We start from the raw sequence: 20,685 nt of genomic DNA, 5'->3' as shown, positions 1-20,685 counted from the left end.
TTTCCACATGTGGGCAATTCCCTGATCTGCCCTTGGAAGGAGCCAGAAGTGCAGTGGCCCAGAGGGCTGGTATTTCAAACACGCGGAGATGGAAGGTAAAACCCAGCCAGCTTTATTGGTCAGGAAATGCATCACAATGCTTTGTCTCTAAATTCCTTTTACATCGACAAGCCCAGTGACCTCTACTTTTTCTTTCTCTTACTGGTGATGGTCTTAGATTGGACCATCACTAGGTCCTCTTTAGGGGGACTCGACATCAAAGGCAAGGATGGGGCTTCCGCCGGTTCCTTGATCACGGTGATGTGGACCTCAGAGTCTTGGCTTTTGGCCTCTTCCTTTCTCAAGCTATTCAGCCTAACATGAGAAGCAAACAGAAGGAGGTATTTTTTTTTTACTTTGTCATTTCAAAGCCGCTGTCTATGCTCTGTGGGGTAAGTGGTCTACACCTGGATGGCAGCTTACCGTTTTGTTTACAGAACGGATCTGCTTTTGTTCACAAAGATTAAGTTACCGTCACTTTGCCTGAAACGAAGTGATGCCATGTCTAGACCTTATCTACAGTGACTGGTGAACCATTTCTCTCTCGGCAGCTGGCAGCTAGTAAGTAGCCTCTGAAAATCCTTCTGGGCTTTTTTCCTTAAGTCCAGTTTACTGCTTTCTTCAACAGCTGGCAGGCTTGTGGAGCACTGCACAGAGAGCAGGCGTTTGCCCTCTGGGTCAACAGGTCTGCAAGGCATGGAGCCCAGACAGCGGTTCTAGGAAGGTAACTGTGCAGCCCCCGCTGGGCGCTCAGAGTGCCAGTCATTGTTTAGATGCTTTACAAACAGGTGCTCCCTTAATCCTCACCACCGTCCTATGGGGTGCTATCCCCAGCTTACAGATGAGGAAACTGAGGCACACAGTGCCACCCCTTGCCCAAGGACACCCAAGCGTTAAATGGAGGGGCTCGGATTTGAACCCAGGCTGTCTAGATCTGTGGTCTGACTCCCAGACACTCGGTCACATTGCCTTTTCATGGGAACCTTATGACAGAGGTCACTACCATCTCGGACAACAGGACAGAACAGGTGGCCCCCAGGCAGGATTCTCGGTCCCCGATGAGGACGTGCCAACCTCAGGAAGCTGTGTGCTCTTAATGGAAGCACTTGGTCCTGAGGCTGCAGGCAGCTCCGGGAAACAGGAAGGAAAGGGCCCTGCGCGCACGCGCAGTGGACAGTGCCGTCACCTCACTTCCACGGCGTCGTACGCCGTTCCCCCGTTTTGGTCCCAGGCCGAGAGCTGCGCCTTGTTCTCCTGCACTTTCCCCTGGAGAATCTCCTCGCGTCTGTGAGCCGGGAAGAGCGCGTTGACAAAAAAGCAGCACACGCAGCCGATCCACATGCGGAGCTTTTCGGTCTGTTCGTCCTCGGGCTTTTCCTTCTTCTCTGGAAGAAGGTTTCATTTCAGGGCACGCCCACATGGCTCTGCAGTAACCTCGGAGGCTGGGGGCCGGTCCTGCCCCTCCCTGCGGTGGGCGCCCCGGCCCCTGTGCTCCGCTCTCGGGCACCCGGGGGCCAGCGAGCTGCACAGTGGTCACGGACCGCCCGGAGCAAGGCAGCGGTCCCCAGGCCACAGCTACGACTGCCAGCTTTCCCTTTGAGTCTCCTGGTACCTGTACTTTTTTTCGAAATAGCTTACTGTTTTTTTGGTTTTCTAAAGTAAAATTGTAGAAAATTTACAATACTTCCCATGTCTCGGGGGGAAAAAAGACCCCTTAGCATTTGCACACATTGTCTTTTTTTAAATTTTTTATTTGTTTTTAGAGAGGGGGGAAGGGAGGGAGAAAGAGAGGGAGAGGAGCATCAGGGTGTGAGAGACATCAGTTGGTTGCCTCTCTCATACCCCCGAGGTGGGGACTTGGCCCGCAATCCAGACTAGGAATAGAACTGGTGGCCTTTCAGTTCTCAGGCTGGCGCTCACTCCACTGAGCCACACCAGCTGGGGCTGCCTACATTGTCTTTAAAGGTGGCTTTCACTAAGAAAATAAGAGTATTTTAGCCCTGGCTGGCGTAGCTCAGTGGATTGAGTGCAGGCCTTTGAACCAAAGGGTCACAGTTCGATTCCGAGTCAGGGCACATGCCTGGGTTGCAGGCCAGGTCCCAGCAGGGGACACACAAGAGGCAACCATACATTGATATTTCTCTCCCTCTCTCCTTCCCTTCCCCTCTAAAGATAAATAAATAAAGTCTTTTAAAAAAAAGAAGAGTATTTTAACTCTGAATTGAGCAAGAAGATAATTACTGACTTGTGAAATAAGCTAGGCAAAGAAAGACAGACACTGCATCATCTCACCTATACGTAGAATCTTGACGACATCAGAAAAATAGGTCAGGTTTCTGGTTACCAGGGGCAGGGGGTCGGGGGAGGGCAAAGTGGATGGGGATGGTGACACAGCACCAACTTCCTTTTATCAGACAAGCAAGCAGGAGATGGCACCATGACGGCCGTGGACCTAGCCGCACGGTCTGTCTACATGAAAGGGGACAAGAGTGTAAATCCTCAGAGTTCTCATCACAAGGAAAAAGGTTTTCTTTTGTTTTCTGGGATGATTGTGGTAATCATTTCAAATCGTAAGTCAAACCATGATGTCCACCTTAAACCTAGGCAGCACTGTAAGTCAGTTATATCTGAATAACACTGGAAACAATGCCAAAAACACACAAACAAAACTCAGGAAGATCATGCCTTGAAAGTGAACTCTGTTGAGCAGGAGACAGAACTGGGAACAGCAGTATTGGCCTAAACACACACACACGTGACAGTTTATTTTTATAAATTTTATATAATTTGTAAGAAAGTTTGTCAAACTTAAAGATCTGTAATTACAGTACTCACCATTTTGAGGTAAATAAAAGGTCAGTGCTTTCCCTCCAGACAGAAAATTAATTTTGGAAATTCTCTCATCACTTAGAGACTTCTTGAAATTGTCCTTTTACATAAAAGAAAAAAAAAACATAAAGCAAAATATTATTTCTGCATCATTATGGACTAAAACTAATTTTGTACATTTTAATAATTCAAAGATTATTCACGAGACCATTCTTTGAACTGTTTTTAAACTGCAGCAAATGTTGACATTCATACTAACGAAACAAGTGATGCAGTACTGTACCTACTGCAGACCTCCCCCAAGGAACCAAGGATTTCAAAACGTACTTTCTACAGTGAACTTCCATTCGTATATGGATGGGTTTAATTACCACACATATACTATTTACACCCATATTTCTGTGCCTGGCTAGATCTTGCTCTTGAACTCCACACTTGCGTATCCAGCTGTGCCACTTGCTGTCACCCTTGGATGACATGTCCTAAAATGTCCAAAACCAACCCCTTAATTTTGCCCTCAAACTCCTTTCCCCCAGCCCAACCTCCCCCTCCATGGTGAATGGTGACTCTGTCCTTCCAAGTCCTTCCAACCGACCAGGCCTGAGACCCAGGCATCGTCTTTGCTTTCGCTTTGCCCCTCGCTGCACAGCCTGCACGCCACCTTCAGATGATCCCCAAAGCTTCCCGACTGGTTCGTCAGCGGTGACCCTCTGCTCAGCACCTTCTGCAGCCTCCCCACATTCCCTCCCCACCTCCCCTCCCCCAGCTGCTCTGCTAGTCGCTGCTCGGTCCCTGTTCTGTCCCATCTACCACCAGAGTGCACCCCCCCTCCAACCTTCGCACAGAACAGTCCTCTCACAGCTAATGACACAGCCACCGCTACTGACACAGCCGCACCTCATCCCCTCGGGCACACAGACTGCCCCACCCTGTCAACCGAATCCACAGGGGCAAATCTGGAGCCAAACCGCCCAGCTCTCCTACCTACTAGTTCTGCAACTGTGGGCACGTTACTTAACCCTTCTCAGCCTCAGTTCCCACCTAGAGATAGAAACGGGACCTGTGACTGCGTGACACCTGGTAAAGCCCGCATGGGTGTTCACTGTTCTGTGTTCAGCTGTTGCCATCTCCTCTCCGCCCTCAAAGGAACAGTCCACGGGAGGGCAGGCTGTGTGTTCGCTGCGAGATCCCCAGCACAGGGAAGCGCGCTCGTCACATAGCAGGTGCACCACAGCGGTCGAAACTACAACCACACAGTGTTGAGGTGGCGTGTGGAGAACACAAACCTCTGTTGTCTCGATTTCGCTGAAGTCGAGCAGGAACCCCAGCTTCCCTGATGACGACCGGATGCTGCCAAAGTGCACGTCAGACTCCTGACTCGTCTCTGCGCTCACACTCCTCCTGTTCTGGGTGCTCAGAGCAAGGACAGGCCGTTAGAGAGGCGGCTGTTTCCATGGAAACAGGCACGCACGCACGTGCGCCCGCGCACAATTTTAATGAAGTATCATGCACAATAAACAAAGTATATATTTGATGAATGTCAACATGTCTACACCTGTGAAACCATCACTTCGGTGGAACAGTGGACATGCCCGTCACCCCGAGAGCCGCCTGTGCCCCGTGGTGACCCCTCTTCCCCTCCCCCAGCAACCACTGACCCCCTGCCATCACTGCAGGTTACCTCCCACTTTCTAGGCATTTTATGTAATTTTATATAATCACAACAGTATGTGTCCTTTTTTGTTTGGCTGCTTTCCCCCAGCATAATTATTTTGGTTCACGCATGTTGCATGTATCATGAATTATGTCACTGCTGGCTCATGCACCACTGTATGACTACAGTGTGTTTATCTTGATGGACATCTGAAATGCCACACTGACAACCAGAAGTGAGGCTGATCAGATGGTGACTGAGGACGATCCCCAGACCAGAATGTTCACACTCGGTCACTGGAGTCTGTGGCGATGCCGTCCATAAAATCACTTCCCTCAGAGCAGCGTCCAGACCCAGGCTGCGGCCCGGGACCAGGCTCCCAGGTGACCTGGAGGAGGCGTGCCTGTCTGCAGGGGTGAGCCACGAGGAGCTGAAGTTGAACAGGAAGCTGCCAGCCCCTGTGGACCCCAAGGCACAGCCCAGGGACTCACGGTGCAAGTCTCCGCTTAGGCCGGAGCCGGAGGCTGCTGTATGAGCAGCTTGCAAGTGTTTTGCAGCCCTGGGGCTCCAATGGCTCAAAAATCAGAAATGCTCCAAGCCCCCTAACCTGAAACCCCACCCTGTACAGGTGTGTCTCAGTTTGTTCTAGCACTGAAGCCTGCAGTGGCTTCCTGCCCCTGCCCCTGTCCCCAGGTCTCACCATGAACCCTAGTGTCCAGCCTGGCGAGCAGGCCCCTCCTCAGGGACCCATCTAGCACCTGGGGTGACACTCAGGAGCTGCCCCTTAGCATCTTCCCTCTGGGTCACGCTTTCCGCCCTTGCAAACACTAGATCATGTGATGAAACATTTCACAACAAAACATTGTGGGTGTTTTGAGACTCAGGTCCCTCCCCGCCACGTAGGCACTTTGACCTTCGTTCTCCTATTGTGGCTAAGGGTCTACTGCCTGGGTTGTGACCAGGAAGTACATTCCCTCTAACTTAAGAAAAACAAACTGTGAAAAGAAGACTTAAATTATTTCCTGAAGGGTTACAAAAGGCCAGGATAACTTTGAGGACTGTTTAACCATTCCAGAGTAAAACCATTCCTTGCTCTAAATTCTAACATATCACTTGTTACCTTATTTGTTGCCATACACACACTTCCGTGTTTGCTTTCCATGAAACCATCATTTGGAGAACTCACACAGGATCTAGTCGTTTGGTCGGTAACGTAGATGAAGGCGAAGCTTAAGAGCGCTTCGAAGAACTCCAGGAAGACCAGCTGCAAGAGAGGAAGTGACGGAGTCTTACTCGCCCTGACGGACCTCGGTGCCATCAGTGCCTCGCACGGTGTCCCCGTCTGTTCTCCAGGAAGACCCCGCCCACTGCGTCGGGACGGCGGACACACACCAGTCTGCAGAAGACCCATAGCATTTAAAAGACCTATTATGACGTGTGTTCTATCATCTCACTTGTGAGGCATTATTTCTATTTTTGACAAACATTTTACATTAGCTAATTGAGGACAATCATTTTCTAAAGTGTTTCCTTTTTTCTTGAACAACTAGAGAAGTGGCACCTGGAGACAAAGCGGCAAGTGCTTTACCCACAGGGCAGCTGCCCTCTCCCACCCTCCGTGGTCCCGACTAGGGGAGCAGGTGCGTGCGTGGGGCTGCCTGGCTCGGACTTGGATCGTCCACCTGTCACGTCTGTGGGTCCTGAGCTGGAACAGGCCCCCCAGGTGGACCGGAGGCTCCAGGCTGGCCCCTGCCTGCTGCTGGGGAAGACCTGACCTCCTCACAGCACCAGGGTCCCCAGCCTGACGGTTTGCTGAGCCCCACCCAGAGGGATCTGGCTGGATGGAAGATGGGACACTTGCCCACTGCAGGAAAGGCTAACAATGGAAGACCCTTACACCTAGTTCTTGGAGGAGGAGGTCAGTTACTGTCACTGGGTATGTGACACGTACACCACAGAACGCAGACATGTACTGCATCGCTAAGTATCCACGAACTCGTATGGTAGGTTTGCATTTTCTTGACTTTGTTCATTTCCTGACATCTGAAGTGTTCTTTTTAATACTAATCTCTAATCTCCTGATACAACCAAGGGGGTGTGTGTGTGCATACACACACCTGCGCATATATAGTTTTTTGTATTGGGATGAGAATTCTTTTCAATCAAACCTTGGTTCTTGGTATCCAAGGAAAAACCAACAGTCTGAATTGGATCTATACCGTGTCAGCTCTTCACAGACCTCGAGTTCAAAGTTGCTGTCAATTCCGTCACACATGAAAGGATTGTCCTCTGCGATGACCTCCACAAATTTGGTTGCCGTTAATTCTTTACTTAATATTTTAAAGTTCTGTAAAAGAAACAGCCAGTCAAACCGTAATGGCCTCTCATTACAAACAGCTATTTTTAGTGTCCACTTATATCGATACCACACTCTAAGAAAATGTACCAGAAATGACTATCTTGAAAAGTGATGATTTTGTAAAGCATTCTGCATTAACATGGCAAGTTGCCTCTCCTCCCCAAAACAAACCCTTCAGAAACACCGGTAAAGGTTTTTTCAGAGGTCTAATCCCAGGACGGGAGAATGGGAAAGCAGACGACCCAGACGTGAGAGGTCACTCCGACTCTGAGTGGGACGGGGCTGGCCCACGGACTCCGCAGAGCCCAGGGAGGCGGGAGGCAAGCCAGGGCCCAATGCCGGAACACAGGAAGGGGAGGCACTCCGGAAGTCATGCTGTGGGTGGGGCTAGTCCAGAAGACCCCCTGCAAGTCTAGCCGGAGACCGAAGGCGTGCTCTGAGACCCCGAACCAGAGGGCACCCGGCCTGGAAGACACTTGGTCCCCCTACCTTCCCAGTGCTGCCGAAACAGGGGTCGGGCAACAGAGCCTCCCGGGAAACTCCTCCCTCCACACTGACCTCCCCCCACACCTTCTAAGAACTGAAAACCAGGCTTCGGTCTCCCAGGGGCCAGGAGAAATTCTCCTTCGCAAAATGGAACATCTGAGAAAAGAGATCAATTCTGAGAGTTGGTTCAGAGAAGGGGAGCAGCGGGACAGTCTCCTGGCCCAGTCACCCTACAGATGTGATCTAGTCTTTGACAAGTGCCATTCACCCACGAAGGGCTTCCAACACACCACACTCCCAAGTACGAGTGGACAGACAGCCAGAGTTCAGCGCACGCTACAGGCAAAGCCTTACAACAGCCAGAGAACAAAACCGGCCGGGAAAAAAACAGAAGCTTCTCACATACACAACACTTAAATTTCCTGAAGCCCTCCACCCCGTTAGCATTCCATTCTTTCAGTCTTAGCAATTATCTTCCCACAAGTACAAATCAAAAGTAACAGGAAAGGAAAACCACCACTACTTAGGATGAGAATACTGTATGAATTAGCTGTTTTCACCATTTTCCAAACTGGAGCTGTTTAAAGTTCTTTTTCTGAGGAAGGGTGATGTCTTACAACAGCATTCATCCTCCGCCCCTTCCTTCAAAGGCAAGGTCTGCTCGGTGAAGCCGTCAGCCCGCCGCACCGACCCCCAGGTGGGCAGCCGGCGGAGTCGCTCCCTTCGGCCCACGGAGGCCCAGGAAACAGGCAGTGGCTCTGGGAACGCAGCCCGCATCCTCACCTCCCTCCGCGTGTCTTAATGAGCCTCTCTTACCCTCCGTGAAAACCCGAATGCCTGTGAGTGGTAGGCCGGGGTCGATCAGAGGGCTCACCTGGAGCATCCAGAGGAAGTGCCTCACCTTCATGGTGAGCTCGTGGGGCGGCGCCGTGTGCGGCCGGCAGTACGCCTTGTACACCTCCCAGGTCAGGTCGACGTAATTCATCGCGTAGAGAGTCTGCTGCTGCTCACTGAATAGCAGGCCTAACCGTGCCACAGAAGACAGACATTCGAAACATGATCACAATGTTGTATTTTGAGAAGAACAGCGCTAAAGGGAATCCTATTGGTTTTTGTCCTCACCGTTCACATGGCAGGCATTGGGGTGAATGTTCTCAGTCATCAGTTTTGTAAAGCACAAAACCAGTGAGGGGCTGCGATTTCTGTAATTAAAAAGATAACGATTATCACCCTGGCTGGCGTAGCTCAGTGGATTGAGTGTGGGTTTGCAAACCAAAGGATCGCAGTTCGATTCACGGTCAGGGCACATGCCTGGGTTGCAGGCCAGTTCCCAGCAGGGAATGCGTGAGAGGCAACCACACATTCATATTTCTCTCCCTCTCTCCTTCCCTTCCCCTCTAAAGATAAATACAATCTTAAAAAAAAATACTATTATCAGTCTTCCCTCCAGCAGGGAGGCTGGAACTCCCCTCCTAGAGTGGGGGTGGGACTGGTGTGGGCTCGGTAACTGGCCTCTAACAAGAAGAGCACAGAAGGGAAAAACACTGTAGAAGGTGGACAGGAGACAGCCCCTCTGACACCACTGCAACCGGGTCAAGGTGAATGTCACCAGTAACGATATGAGTTGGCATCACACAGCCTGACAGGATGGGAGGAAAGGGCAACTCCCCTCCTCGGTACCCTTCCCCAAACCCATAAGCTCAGTGTCACGACGAGAAAGCATTAACAGACCAAAATCGAGGGACCTTTTATGGGATAACTGACCGATGTTCTTCAAAAGTGCCAAGGTTGTAAAAAACAAAGTCTGAGAAACTATTTGCAGGGGAATATGATATGACAACGTGGTGCCATGTAGGATCCTGGATTAGACACTGGGACAGAAAAGGGACAGTGGTGGGAAAACTGGGGACATAGTAACAAAAGCTGCAATTTACTTAAAGGCATGGCAGCTGCATTTGTTCCTTTGTTTTGATGAGCGCGCCTCGGTTCTGTAAGGTGTTATTCAGGGAAGTGGTGAAAGGTGTCAATTTTGCTGAGAGAGACAGGAAATTCTGGCCGAAGGAACAGCTGGCTGTGACTATTTCGGAATGAAACCCTGAGAGCCCCTCACAGCTGGGACACCGCAGGTTTCCCGTTTGTAAGCTGGGATCTTCACGGTTTTGTGGTGAGTATTTTTGTTCCTAGTCCGTCAGTTCTAGAGTGTGTAAAAATCATAATGAATGTCAACGACAGATGTAGCTACAGCGACAGCTGGTGCTTCCCGCACCCACTGACAGGGTCCAGAAGTGGTACTTACTGGTATTCTTTGTGATGAATGTGGTGAGCCAGCTGCACGAGGTAACTCAGAAATGTCCTCAAAAGGATTTTTGTAAATGGAGAATGAACTTCTTCAACTGGTATGTCATTATTGGCTAAAAAGAGAAAAGTGGAAAGGATGCCTCGTATTTTCTAGCACCTTCTATTTGACTTGCTCCTGGCGCACCACCCAAAGATCTGCACACTAGTACGTAATTCCAGGAACTGAGTGCTTTTCCTCCTAGAGAGGACTCTGAATTGTACATCCGTATCCACTTAAAAACTGAGTCCCCCTCGGAAGATCGTGTGGTTACTCTCTGAGAAACTTTAAGGATCCCACATCTCAACACTTTCCAAAGCCTCTGACCCACAATTTGATTAGTGCTGATTCTAAATAAATGCTAGGTCTACTTCAAACACTTAAATTTGAAGTAAATAGGTGTTTGTTCTAATATTTTATTTGTCAAGTAGATAACTTGAGGCTTTCAGTCCTGCTTCCCAGAATTCAGCTGAAAGGAGTAAAACCTTCAAAGTTGTTAAATTTATTGCATGAACTTTCTAAGTAGGAATCAAGCCCACGCCCAAGCCCATCTAAAGCTTTTCTAGGCTGTTCCCAGCCCCCCAACCCTCTCTGCTTATGACGTGACAACTGAGCGTGATTCCACCACAGATCAGGACCAGACAGTAAACACATACTTCAAGCTGTGTGGGCCGGTCTCTGTCACAACCACTCAGCTCTGGCGTCTACCAGAATCAGCCACAGAAAGACGTACACAAATGGACATGCCATGTTCCAATAAAACTTTATTTACAAGAATAGGCCAGGGGCCCCTGCTTTGCTGACCCCTGCTGTAGATGGTCTTGGCGTTGCTATTATGTCACGAGGTTGCCTCTTCAAATGCGTCCTCAGCACCTTCAGAAGCAGCCCCTGTGTTGATTCCTACAAGACCTCTCCTAGCCTTTCCCTTCACTCCCTCAACATTTCCTGACGGGTTTCATGGCGACATCATGGCACATTTCTCTCTGAACCAACAGGTGTGAAGGACCTGGAATACTCACCACTCAATACCCTGTCCATATCAGCAAGAGTTATTTTATGGTGATGGAATTTACAATCCTTCAGAAACCTCCAGAAGTGAAGCTTTGTCATCAGGAAGGCGTTATCTGGGGAGCGGTCACACCCCAGGCTGCTGTAGAAGCTATAGATTCTTCTCAATTCTGTAATATTTCTTAAGACAGCATACTCTACCTGAAAAGAGAGAGCCGGGCGTATCTTATCTTACCCAGTAAGAACAAAAGCAAAAGGAACACCTGTTTTCTAAATTAAACAGATAGAGAGCACGTGGTGCATATATACAGTAGAATAAACTCAGCCATAAAAAAGAATGAAACCTTGCCATCGGCAACAGCATGGAGGGACCTAGAAGGTATTGTGCTGAGTGAAATCAGTCAGAGAAAGTCAAGTACCATATGATTTCACTTAATATGTGGAATCTAAAAAAATGAACAGAACAGAAACAGACTCCCAGATACAGAAAACATTTTAATGCTTGCCACGTTGCAGGGTGCATTAAGGGAAGAGGTGAAGAGGGGAAGGGATTGACAAGTACAAACCGGAAGTTAGAGAATAGTCACAAGGAGTAAAGTGTAGCACAGGGAATACTGTCGATAATATTGTAATAACTATGGTGCCAGGTGGGCACTGGATCCATCAGGTGATCACTTCATAAGCTACGTAAATATCTAATCACTGGACTATACACCTGAAACTAACATGATATTGTATGGCATCTGTCATGAAAAAATATATTATTTATAAAAAGTATTCATGCCTAAAATACAAATTTGTAACAGTACAGAAGGCTTTTACCTGCTTCCGTTCCTCTGGTTGGTCTTTCTCAGGGTACAAACTTAGCAACAAACGCAGGTCCAGCTCAATGCTTGAGCCCAACACTGGGTTGCTTTCACTGCCATCAAGCTTCCTGATAATTTCTAGCAAGTGAAGGCAAAGACAGGGCATCACTATGAAGAGCAATGCTAAAATTTTTCAATGTTATACCAAAACAATCTTCCACAGAAGTGTGATACAAGAGTATGCCAAACTGCCTACTAAGGAAGCAGCTGCTCATGGGAAACTTCTGACACATTAGGTGTGTTTTGATGGGTGGACACCATGGAAAACGGAGACTGATTAACTTTCAGGTGGCAGGTGCCCACTCCCTACCAGCACTGGAAGGTCCTCGGAACTGGCTCCCGAGGGCAGAGTCTGCACACAGCTCTGGGTCATCTATCAGTTCATTTCCAAGGTCTGGAAACTTCGCTATGTGGTCATTGCAAAACAGGCCAGTATACACGCACCCATTCTTGAAAGTTAATCGGCCCTGCAGATAGACAGGTAACTTGTACTATAGGAAAATTTTTCATAGAAAACCATCGGTAAATATACATCGAAATCTTTCTCAAGAGTTTGTAGTATTTTGTTTAGGACATGTGCTCAGTCCACAGGTCATCCAGTTCCTAGACTCTCACGTCGCTGCATAAACCCTCCACCTCCTCCCAATTCTTCCTTCTCCCCCTTCCTCTCTTCTTGCTGTACCTGCCTCACGACCTCTGCCCTACTTTAAGCACCCCTCAGTCACAGAATGTGTCTTAATAAACTATGCTAATGACCACCAGAGTGCCTGTCACAGAACAGTCTTGATATTTGTTGAGCCCAGGCCAATGGGCAGTCTGACCCAGAGGTGGGCAAATGACCCAGTTCAACTCAGTGAAACTCAAGACATTTGTGGAAAGCTTATTGAAAAGAAGTTTCTGCCCTGGCTGGTGTGGCTCAGTGGACTGAGTGCCCACCTGCAAATTGGGGGTGGGGGAGGTGCCCCTGGTTCAATTCCCAGTCAGGGCACATGCCTGGGTTGCAGGCTGGGTCCCCAGAAGAAGGTGTGCTAGAGGCAACCACACACTGATGTCTCTCTCCCTCTCTTCCCCTCTCTCTGAAAGTAAAGAAATTAAATTAAATCTTTAAGAAAAAAGGAGTTTCTGCTCTTCTACTTAGTGTGGAATGTGGATGTGAAGTCAGGAGCCACAGCAGCCATCCTGCAATCATGAAGCGGGGGCAGCGTAAGGGTGGGGCTGACATGGTGGAGACACCATGGATAGACGGAGGAGAAACCCTGGCTTCACTGAGCTGCTCAATCAAACCAACACAGAAGCCCACATTATTTTTTATGATTTATAGAAGATTAGGCTAGATTTTCTATCACTTAGAACCAAAACCATCCTAACACACCCCCCCACACATATAACACAAGCTCACGAAATAATCTCTAAATCTACATGAAATTAATAATTTGGTGGTAATCATTTTAAAATTCATGTTTGTCTTAACAAAACAGTAAGCTATCCTATGCAAAATAGATAATGCACTTTACTAGACAGAGAATGACATGCCTCTTACTGCATCTCAAGTGCTTTACGTAATCTTTAAAATGGAATCTTCCCAGGCCTGTACTCACCATGCCCTGTTTCTTATTGAAAACCCATTCTCCCTCATATGTGGCTCCACTGGCGTAGTAAAATATTCCATAGCCATGACGATACCCGTTCACAAAGTTTCCTCTGTATTTGTTCCTCAGAGAATACTGGGAGTTGGGGACTCTCTTCAGAAACCACGTGTGCGTTCCCAAACCATTCTGGAAAGAAAGGACGTTTCCATGAGAAATGTTCAAAATACTTCCTCTTCTCACTTGAGTCTACTGACCCGTATGGAGGAACCACAGTGACTCCTGTGAGGGGGGCCAAGAACACGGACTTCGGGGGCAGGCAGCGCGGGGTTCAGTCCCAGCTCCGCTCTGTGCCGGCCAGGCCCGACCCAGGGCAAGTTGCTGAAGCCCTCTGTCCTTCCCCCGCAGAACACAGACACCTACCGCTGTGCAGGCTGGGTGTATAGGTCAAGGGCAGTGCACGTAAGGGGCCTGGCTTGAGTGTCCAAACTTATCAGCACTGGAGTGTCGGATTACCAGACGCCACCACACCAACTCCCACGTGCGCTGCGGGTCCGCAGAGCGTCCACCGCTGCAGGTGTTCTGTGGGTACCTGGGTGCCCCTGTCCCATTGACCGCTGTACTCCTCGTTAGTCGTCAGCCACCTCATTCTGCCTTCTCCGTGCCGCACGTTGTTATCCCACTGACCTTCGTATACATTTCCAGATTTGTAACTAGGACCAAAAAGAAGTTGTTTTTCAAAACAATCAGTTATCTCATATGCACTTATATACCGCTACCACTCTCTCTGAAACGTTCTCCCTGAACTCTCATGAAGAGATCCAAGCCTCTTGCCCATATAATCTTCCCTGTAGTTAAAGACAATGGATGGGCGTGTGGTTAGTAACAACAATCCTCTTAGGAGATGAAATAAATCATTTTACTAAACTTTCTGATCATTTAATAAGGTGACAAAGTGGATAAGAGCAAGGACTTCAAGTCTTTACAAATAATTTCCTGTGGTATTATAATTGGTGTAGTTTGCCCTCCAAACGTTTTGACACCATCAGCTCTAAAAATCAAGCAACTGTGTCCGTGCCCTTAGGAAAAGGTAAAGCTCATCATCGAGTCCATGACAAACGCGGAGAATGAAGAAAGGTGGTTTCTGCACAGAGTAAGACGGTGTGATGAGACCTCATTTAATCTGGTGCTTGCTAAACTCTCTAATATTTGCATCACCATGAAAGTGATACTGGGGTGAATTTGAAGATTCCACCTGTTTACGTAGGAAATACGTCCTCTGTGCTTTCTCCCTTCAAACAGCTGGACTGAGCACCACCAGGGCCTCCTCGCACCCTTGACCCTTGACCCGGACGAGCAGCAGGGACACCCACCGTCTTATCCCCCAGCCCTTTCTGACGTTGTGATCCCAGGTCCCCTCGTAGGAAGAGATACCCTCTCGATCGTAATAAATGCAGCCCTAGAATAAATAATATCAAGTAAAAAATAATCAAGCCTCATATAACAAACCCTATCTTATAGGTAAAGGTAGGAAATAAACTATATGACTTTAAGGGCCTAAATCATGCAGAAGTCAAATGTCACACTCAGGCAAGATGTGTGATCTGTTTACGTTTCTGTTTTGCAGTCAAGAATACGGTGAATTATCTGCTGAGGGAGAATGGAATAATGTCGCAAATTAATTATTCCTTAATAACCCAGCGCCACATGAGGGCGTGGGTTGACGACCACACTCATTACCTTCAGAACATCCATTACATTCGTAACTAGCAGTCCAATAAGTACCTAAAGAAACCCTGGTTTGTTGTCACCTAAAGTGAAGAGTAGCACCTTCCATATAACTGAAGGTCACTCTCATAGGTACCGAAACCCTTTTTCTTTTATCCATTGGGAATCCTACTTACTTTACTGCCTCCAAATACAAGTGACCACAGCATCACCACTCTGTGGTGACTCCTCCAAGGGACTGGCCACTGCGCAAGGCTTTTGGATCTATGCTGAATGGCCTCAAGTTGCTGGTTTATTCACTAGTGTGTGTGTGTGTGTGTGAGAGAGAGAGAGAGAGGGAGAGACGTTTTCCTATCTCCTTCCTCATTACCCAGCTAACGTGTTCCTGTTTACAGAATCTGGGTGCCTGTGGGGGGCACTCCCACCCCAAGCCTGAACTGATCTGCAATGAGCTAAAACCAAACAAAGCAAACAAGACGGTAACCAAACGGTCTAAATCTGAGGAAAGTGATGACTGTAACGGCAGGCCTTTCCTTTTCTAAATACACTGGCATTTTACCGTTGCACAGCAAAACAGACAACAGCTCCAGAAACAACCACCTTGCTTATGAGTGAACGGGACCAACACCGCTGGTGACAATGTCAGTGGTGGGGCCACCGTGGAAAACTGGCTGGTGGTTCTCCAAACTGTACACATCGGGTTACCATGTGACCCAGAGATTCCACTCCTGAACACACCCAGAAGGTCAGCAAACAGGTGGTCGACTCAATCCTCGCCCACATGCACTGTGACACTGTTCCCAGTGGCCGAAAGATGGGAACAGCCCAAATGGGGTGAATGGACAAACAAAATGTGGTCTATCCATACAGCGAAATATTATTTGGCCATAAAAAGGAAGCACCTACAACACATTTTGAGGTTTGATGAACCTCGAAAACATGGTGCTCAGAGAAGGAAGCCAGACACAACACAGGTCACGTACTGCATGATTCCATTTCACAGGAAATGTCTAGAATACACAGAGCCACAGACACAGGAAGCAAACTGTTGGCCCTGCAGGGTGAGGGGGTTGACAACCTAATGGGTATGGGGTTTACTTTGGACTGATGAAATCTGCGGGGACAAGTTGTGTTTGCCCAACACTGAGAATGTACTGACACTACGGGCCACTGAACTGCTTACTCTACGATGGTTCATTCCACGTCCCAGGAAGTTCACCTCAACAAACCCAAGTGGATGCACCTTCACAGCCCCCGCTCCCCCGCCCTCCGAGTTTGGACGTTCTATGTGCAGAGGGCCGTCCCGGGGCGGCCTCACCCACCATCCCGTGTCTCTTGCCCTGGCACCACTGGCCGATGTAGGACACGGGCTGTGTGATGCACTTGAACACACCAAATCCGTTCCTCTTGCCGTTGACCACTTCCCCTTTGTAGGTGCTGCCGTCCGGCCACGTATGCATGCTGAGGTTCATGGAGATGCTCTTCCCAAAGTACCCCTGGGGAAAAATGGCCGGAAGAGTGACGGAAAGAAGGCAGTGGAGACATCGCCCAGCCCGTGAGATGTTTTGAGACATGTCCTTGACTGCCAATACTACACCTGCCTCTCCTTCTATGGAGACCCTGGACTATCCCCCCAGGTTCCCCTGTCCTCCCTCACCTGGCCCCTCCATGAGGCAGAAGCCCAGGTGCAAAAATGCCTCTGGAAGGCTGTATGCAGACTGGGCCCCAAACAGCAAGCAGGTGACATCCTGGCCTTGGGAACTTTGGATTTTTGGAACCCACCCCGAGGGAGGCTGTGAGTGGGAGTTGAAATCTGTACCCTCTCTTGGAGAGCAATGTAGTTCTAGCAGTTGACTTAAAAACACATATTGCAAGACGGGTTAGTGAAACCCACAGAGTGGAATGGAGCGCTATAGTTTGATCTCTGCAAAACGAAGGTATGAGAAAGTAATAAACTGTAAAGAGGAGAGACCCCAGTACATGTACAGTACACACAGAACCTTCTAGAATGTACAAATGACGCTGCCAACAGCACCTGAGCATCCTGGGCCATAACGACTTACTTTCCACCTGTAGCCTTCGGTTCTATGGATTTCTTTCATCCATGTGCTGAACTACTTTCATGACAGCAGTATGTTTAATTGTGGGAACCTGACCATTAACTCTCACAACCACAGTTTAGAACTACAATGTACTATGTGCTTCATTTCACATTCAGTTCATCAGCCCAAACGTGAGTCCCTGATCCAGGCAGGAGTCCTTCTGGAGACATACCCTTCAAAACAGAACAATGACAAACCCTTGGGACCGACCACAGACTTCACATGACAGCTGCCACGGACGGCGTCAGGCCTTCACGGACCTGCATCCACACCAGCACACTCGTCTCCACAGGCAGAGCTTGCCTTTGGGCGGGGGCCACTCTGGCACCCACCCTGTTCCAAAAAGGATCTGTGGAGGAGTCCGAAGAAACCCGGCTGCCCGCACCTTACACCAGGCGGGCCTGTGCCATTGTTAAACAGGAGCTGGATTCCACCTGGACCTGCATTTCTGAGTCTTTATGAAAAACTTCGCATGTACGTGAAGGGGGAACACTGGTGTGCTAAAACTCGTGCCTACGGCCTCAACCACAAAAACGTGTGCTCCTATAATAATCGTGTGTTTTTCTGACAGTCTGAATGAATGAAGACCTTCATTGTGGCGTTATTAATGAGTGCAAAAAATGAAAACACCCCAGAAGCACCCCAACTATGGCATGGCTGTGAACAGTACATTAGAACACTGTGCAATGTTAAAAATAATCATTATGGAGGAGAGAAAGGGGGTCTAATGTTTAATAGGTGCAAAGTTTTTTTGATATGATGAAAAAGTTCTGGAGTAGTTTAGAAGTGAAGGTACGAGCCATGGTACAACCTGGCAAATGTACTTAATGACACTGAACTTGGACACTTACGAATATTTGAAATAATAAATTTTATGTCATATATATTTACCACAGTAAAAACAAGTTGCAAAACCATGTAACAATACAAAAGATTCATAAGTCAAAGAAGATCCAAAATGGCCCTGGCTGGTGTGGCTCAGTGGATTGAGTGCCGGTCTGCAAACCAAAGGGTCGCCAGTTTGATTCCCAGTCAAGGCACGTGCCTGGGCTGCAGGCCAGTTCGCAGTAGGGGGCACATGAGAGGCAACCACACACTGATGTTTCTCTCCCTCTCTCCCTCCCTTCTGTTCTCTCTAAATATAAATAAATAAAATCTTTAAAAAAAATCCAAGATGTTATCTACAACATGCATATGCCCAGGTAAAAATACTGATACAGCCATTTGAGAAATGTAAGGAGCACAGCAAATTAACACCATTTACGGCAAAAGGATGCCGATACCAGGGTTTTACTCTTCACTGTAGTGACCTGAAGGCTGTTTGTACGACAAACAAAAATCGGGGAAAAAAAATCTACAATGACTACTTCAGTTGCACTAAGCCCTGTTTTTACCTTAAAACATGTAATCAGGGTTCAAAATAAAGCCGGCATTACGTGCTTCCAAGTTCTTTTCAAGAATGGATGGATGTGTCTGAAGACGCAAATCTGTCACCCCACACCTCCCTCCCCGCCCTCTCCCCAACTGTGTGACTCACTCGGTAGGCACCACCTCCCTGGAAGACTGCAAAGCGTTCTCCGTCACGCAGTCCTTGGACTTTTCCCCCTTCATAGCTACAGAGAAATAAAACTCAAGGTCATGACTGGTGTAAACCTGTTTCAGTTGGGTTAAGATACATAATTAACACGAATGAACGAGCACCCCTCACATTCATTCACTCAACAAACACTCCCTGAGAGCCACCAGTCACCTGTCCCCTTCTCAGCCCTGGGGTGGAAGTTGTGAACTGTGACCAAGACCAGAAAGTTCCTGCCTCTGCAGCTTTCAGTTCACTGAGGAGAGCCAGACAATATATGTGAAACAAGTGAGATTAACTCCAGACGGTGTTCAATTTTTTGTGAAAGAAGTGACCAGGGGAGGAGGCTGTCCTTTACAGGCGGGCAGGGCGGAGGCCTCTTTGAGAACACGAGCGCTGTACTGAGAGCTGGAGAACCTGGAACGAACACCTGTGAGAAGAATTCTGGGAAGAGAGATCCAGGAAGAGAGGACAGCAAGGGCAAAGGGCCTGAGGCAGGAAAGAGCCTGAGATCTCAAGTTCAGGAAAAAACAGTGAGGAGAGCAGCACAGCTGGAGTGAGAGAGGGAGGTCAGGAGGAGGATGAGAGGGGCAAAGGCTGGGTGGGGGTGGTGGGCATGCTGTGCCAGGAGAGTCCAAGCTTTTGGTGTCTCTGGGCCACGCTGGAAGAAGAGGAGTTGTCTTGGGCCACACATGAAACATATAAACACTAATGAAAAGTGATGAGCAAAAAAAAAAGCTTTCATGTATATTTACGATTTTGGGTTGGGCTGCATCCATAGCCATCCTGGGCTGCAGGTTGGACACCCCTGGCACTGTAGACTATGTCTCATCCTTTTTAATATTCTATAGTGCTGAACCCAACAGCTGGCACACAGTAGCTCATTAATAAATGGCTGCTGTTACCATTCAATGTATCTTTTTAAAAAATATTTATTTTTAGACAAAGCTGAAGGTAAGGAGAAAGAGAGTGAGAGAAACATCAATGTGTGGTTGCCTCTGGCATGCCCCCTACTGGTGACCTAGCTTGCAACCCAGGCATGTGCCCTAGACTGGAAATGGAATCGGTGACCCTTGATGGAACGTGCATCCTGATGGAACCCTGTGAAACCGTCACCCAACCCCATACAGCTAAGCTGCTGCCAGACTCCTGATCCCCATAAACTGTGTGAAACGACAGTTGCTGATTGCCATGTGTTGGGGTGATTTGTTATAAAGATAGACAACTAGTAAAAGGAGTGATGTAAATAGGAAGGTACCTCTGTTCAGGAGGCCTGAGAAGAGAGACTAGAAGCAGGGAAGTCTTAGGGAGCGAGTCCAATTGCCCAGTCAAGAGGTAACGAGTCTACACACAGAGAAAGGGACTAATGAGAGAAGCACAGAGGAAAAAGAAATGAAAGGCACAGGAAGGAGAAGGACGGTTCTCCGATCTCCAGGCTGGATCTACAAGGAAACAGTGGTGCCCTGACCGGCACAGGGCCCCACGGAGAAGCCAGTGTCTGGGAGAGAAATGACCTCGTGGGGAGGAACCTGAAGGTGTGTATTTTCTCTTCTTTTCCCCAGTGAAGATCTTCAGGCTCAGAAAGGTTCAGTGATGGGAGGACACATGCACAGAGCTGACTCAGATCCAGCTCGTCTTATTTCAAGTCCTGTGGTCTGTTTTGGGGCAGTGGGAAGCCCCGTGGAGGACATACAGTAGGGAGTTAAACCTGTGAACCTGAAAGTCTAGAAGGGCCAGTGCTGACAACATGGATTCTCCCCGTCACCCAGGGGGGTGGGAGGTGAAACTGCAGAGGTTCCTGAGACAGAACGGAGAGCATAAAAGTGGTAGAAAAGGAAGCACCCAGTAGGATCACCTTTCAACAATGAGATCGCTGAGAACGGGCACCTCGTATAGAGTGGCATCTTCATCCTGCTGCTGCTGGTTTCTGGATTCCCTTTTGGATCCCAGTTCGTGGAACTGCACTTCTGACTGTGGGACAGGACTTGGGGACCTTTCTTGTCTAGCGGAATTGTCATCTTGTTTGGAAATCTCTGGATTATCAGAGAGAGATGAGGGAGAGCGGGCAGACTTGTCCGCTTTTTTGTCTGCTTTTTTCTTTTCTTTCGCCATTCCCT

General features: G+C 48.5%; 1 protein-coding gene across 4 annotated transcripts; it reads right to left on the bottom strand.

Annotated features, from left to right (window-relative positions):
* Positions 1-91: 91 nt before the first annotated feature.
* RSPH10B (radial spoke head 10 homolog B) lies at positions 92-20,680 on the bottom strand. Of its 4 annotated transcripts, none has more exons than XM_037134848.2 (18): positions 20,424-20,680; positions 18,530-18,605; positions 16,213-16,386; positions 14,536-14,621; positions 13,755-13,875; positions 13,175-13,351; positions 11,887-12,043; positions 11,533-11,654; positions 10,722-10,911; positions 9,664-9,778; positions 8,490-8,569; positions 8,242-8,390; positions 6,762-6,869; positions 5,643-5,786; positions 4,155-4,274; positions 2,875-2,968; positions 1,226-1,424; positions 92-354 (listed from the first exon to the last, which is right to left on the bottom strand). In XM_037134848.2, exons 1-18 carry the CDS (start codon positions 20,678-20,680, stop codon positions 183-185), a joined length of 2,541 nt encoding a protein of 846 aa, XP_036990743.2. In that variant the 3' UTR covers positions 92-182. The 4 variants fall into 4 exon arrangements, with proteins under 4 accessions (XP_036990743.2, XP_053512960.1, XP_053512962.1 ...); XM_053656985.1 differs by having other exon boundaries at positions 8,269-8,390; XM_053656988.1 differs by having other exon boundaries at positions 270-354; positions 1,226-1,419.
* Between the last annotated feature and the right edge of the window lie 5 nt (positions 20,681-20,685).

This window comes from Artibeus jamaicensis, unplaced genomic scaffold (assembly GCF_021234435.1).
Source record: "Artibeus jamaicensis isolate MK-2021 breed Jamaican fruit bat unplaced genomic scaffold, CSHL_Jam_final scaffold_3151, whole genome shotgun sequence".
Classification (NCBI taxonomy): Eukaryota; Metazoa; Chordata; class Mammalia; order Chiroptera; family Phyllostomidae; genus Artibeus; species Artibeus jamaicensis.
Note: the sequence above shows the minus strand (reverse complement) of the source record. Positions and strands in the feature narration are given on the sequence as shown.